The sequence below is a fragment of the Argentina silus genome (assembly GCF_951799395.1).
Source record: "Argentina silus genome assembly, chromosome: 20".
Taxonomy (NCBI): domain Eukaryota; kingdom Metazoa; phylum Chordata; class Actinopteri; order Argentiniformes; family Argentinidae; genus Argentina; species Argentina silus.
Genome location: NC_139674.1, coordinates 10695509 through 10698008, shown reverse-complemented (window position 1 = coordinate 10698008; position 2500 = coordinate 10695509). Strand labels below are relative to the sequence as shown.

The 2500-nt window shown below is 41.4% G+C and overlaps 1 protein-coding gene across 1 annotated transcript in view; it reads right to left on the bottom strand.

Moving 5' to 3' along the window:
* LOC310820471 (voltage-dependent calcium channel subunit alpha-2/delta-1-like) overlaps positions 1-2500 on the bottom strand; it is a gene marked incomplete at its 5' end in the record, with an annotated part of 88097 nt that overhangs the window by 6912 nt on the left and 78685 nt on the right. Inside the window, 2 exons of the mRNA XM_083692102.1 lie at positions 1506-1632; positions 2114-2169. Of these exons, the coding sequence (XP_083548228.1) occupies positions 1506-1632; positions 2114-2169 (183 nt within the window). The remainder of the gene's footprint in view (positions 1-1505; positions 1633-2113; positions 2170-2500) is intronic.

Genomic DNA, 2500 nt, shown 5'->3' with positions numbered 1-2500 from the left:
GCTAATGCGCAGGAACACACTGCGGCAGGCACTCCATTAGTGCAGCACGAGGGGGCCTTAAAACAGCAAACACACACCGCCCAGGACGCAGGTCCTCGCTCGTGACTCTACCTCACCTTCAAGGCATGTGAGTTTTTATAGCCTCGCAAACCTGTGGGGATTCCATTTTGTCCCGTAGGTTGGGTCGATTAGCTTGGTTTAGTGGGGCATGGCAGGACCACGAGGGTGTGTTCATAATGTAAACGAAAAATGCATGCAATGTCAATCCATGGTTGTGGATTTGGGATAGAGTGTGTTTGGGATAGACCTGGGTTCAAAATAGCGTTTGAAGTAGTATCGTATAATATTCCGCAGTGCTTGATTGAGTTAGCCTGGCACAGTGGAACCAATACAATCGTCCCAAAAGTACAAACTCTGCCCATTTGGCAGTCCAGACAGGCTCAAGCAAAAACTCTCAGGGTTTGTAAATATTGTATATACTCTTCGACCCAGTCCTGGTTTGGGAGAGTTGTGGAGGAGCGGAGGGAATTGAGGTGAGAAAAACAACACTGCTGTAATCCTGTTGGGTTGACAGGATGCTTGAAAAGTCAGGATGCTGGTGTGAAAATATAAACTCCCAAACTTTCCAATTGAACAGCATACCGTCATTTTGGCATTCAAATCTGGCATCCTTCCCCTTAGGCATTGCACTCATTGAGAACTATTTGCTACAGTAAGCTCTCCAATAAAGAAGGGAAGTGTCTGCACAGCTGATTATGTAATTGCCGATGCAAGAGGAGTAGAAAAACATACTGGGTGAAACTGAAAAAAGTTCCATGCAATACTGCTTACTTGTAAAAAAACAAAAAAAACATTTAGCGATTTAATTACTGAGGTTTAGGCCAAGAGACCTTCTTCAGAGTATGGTCACTGCTTCTTTAAAGTTGTTCTTTACAGTAAGCTCTCCCGGGATCCTGTGTCCTTCAATTGGACCTCAAGTTGGCACTGGGGGAGTGGGTCGACTGTGGGTCAAGCATTCCAGTCCTTTAAGTTTGCACAATGACTTAAATGCATGGCTGACTGAGTATTTTGTGGCTAACTTCCTCGTCACAGAAGAGAGGGATCTACTCACCTTAAGTAGAATCCGAGATCAAAACTTTGAAAAAGCTCTAAAATGCCCATGACATATCGGTAGCAAGAGAGGAAGGAGATTCAGTGGGAAAAATGTAACATTGAACATTGAAGTTTTGGTTTGCATTTCGAACTATGGTGTTGAGGATGCACACTGGCCTTTACCTTTGTTTACGTTTTGGTTGTTCAAAAGGATTTGCCGCTATAGCAACACTACATTTTGTACCTTTAAAGGTATCAACAAACAAACCTCTAAATGCTTTCTGTAGATCCTGGTCCGATAAAAGGCTATTTTCTTGCTTATTTGCGCAAATATTTTAATTTCCTGGCTATTTAGACAAGACCACTTATAACTTATAACATTTAGTGTGGTTAACGTCTATATTGATTCTCACCTGGAGCAGTTTTCACAGTCTAAATTTCCTCTGAAGGACTTCACATTGTTATCAAAGAAGTACTGAGTCTGTTCTTTGATACAGCTCTCCTTAGCCAATGCATCGGACAGGTCATCATCTACGTCAGCTGTGGAATACACAGAACACACACACACACACACACACACACACACACACACACACACACACACACACACACAGAACACACATACACACAGAACACACATACACACAGAACACACACACACACACACACACACACACACACACACACACACACACACACACACACACACACACACACACATTAGAGTTCACCTCTCTGAAAGCCAAAACATACAGAAATCCATCTACATTTGAACAATGTTATTGCTCAATTAATATTCCTGGCGTACTGTGATCCCCTGGTGAATACCTTGCCATGTGCTTAGAGAAAACATACGTAATTACTTTCATTCTGACATGTCCATGTAAGGTCTTGTCATGCAAAATAGGAAAGAGCATATGCAGTATGACTACCAATACCACTTCATATTTATATCACCATTCTCCATAATGACACCATACCTTAATCAAAATAGCAGAAAGTTTCAGGTTAGGAATCTCACCTGCTTGTAGGAAATTGGGGAACGTAATGGTCATAATCAACTGCTGCAGTATCGACCTAAGAATTAAACAAACAAAACCAACCAATGATTACAGGGAAACAAATTTGACATAAACACCCAAACAAATCAACCATGACTGCATGAATGGGCAGAGTATTATGAAAACAAAATTATTTTCAGATGTCGAGTTGTCCTTTATTGTCCTTGCGACAGGACCGCAAACTGCATAATTAAAAAGCATTTGCATTCAAAGGCTTGACTGGTTTATTGGACAGATTGTAATGTAAAAAAATAATCTAATAAAGTCAGTACAGATGGGTGGGTAGACAAAGACAATTAGAGGAGTGTGTGTGAGATTACAACTGTTCTGAGAGCGTATACAGCTGG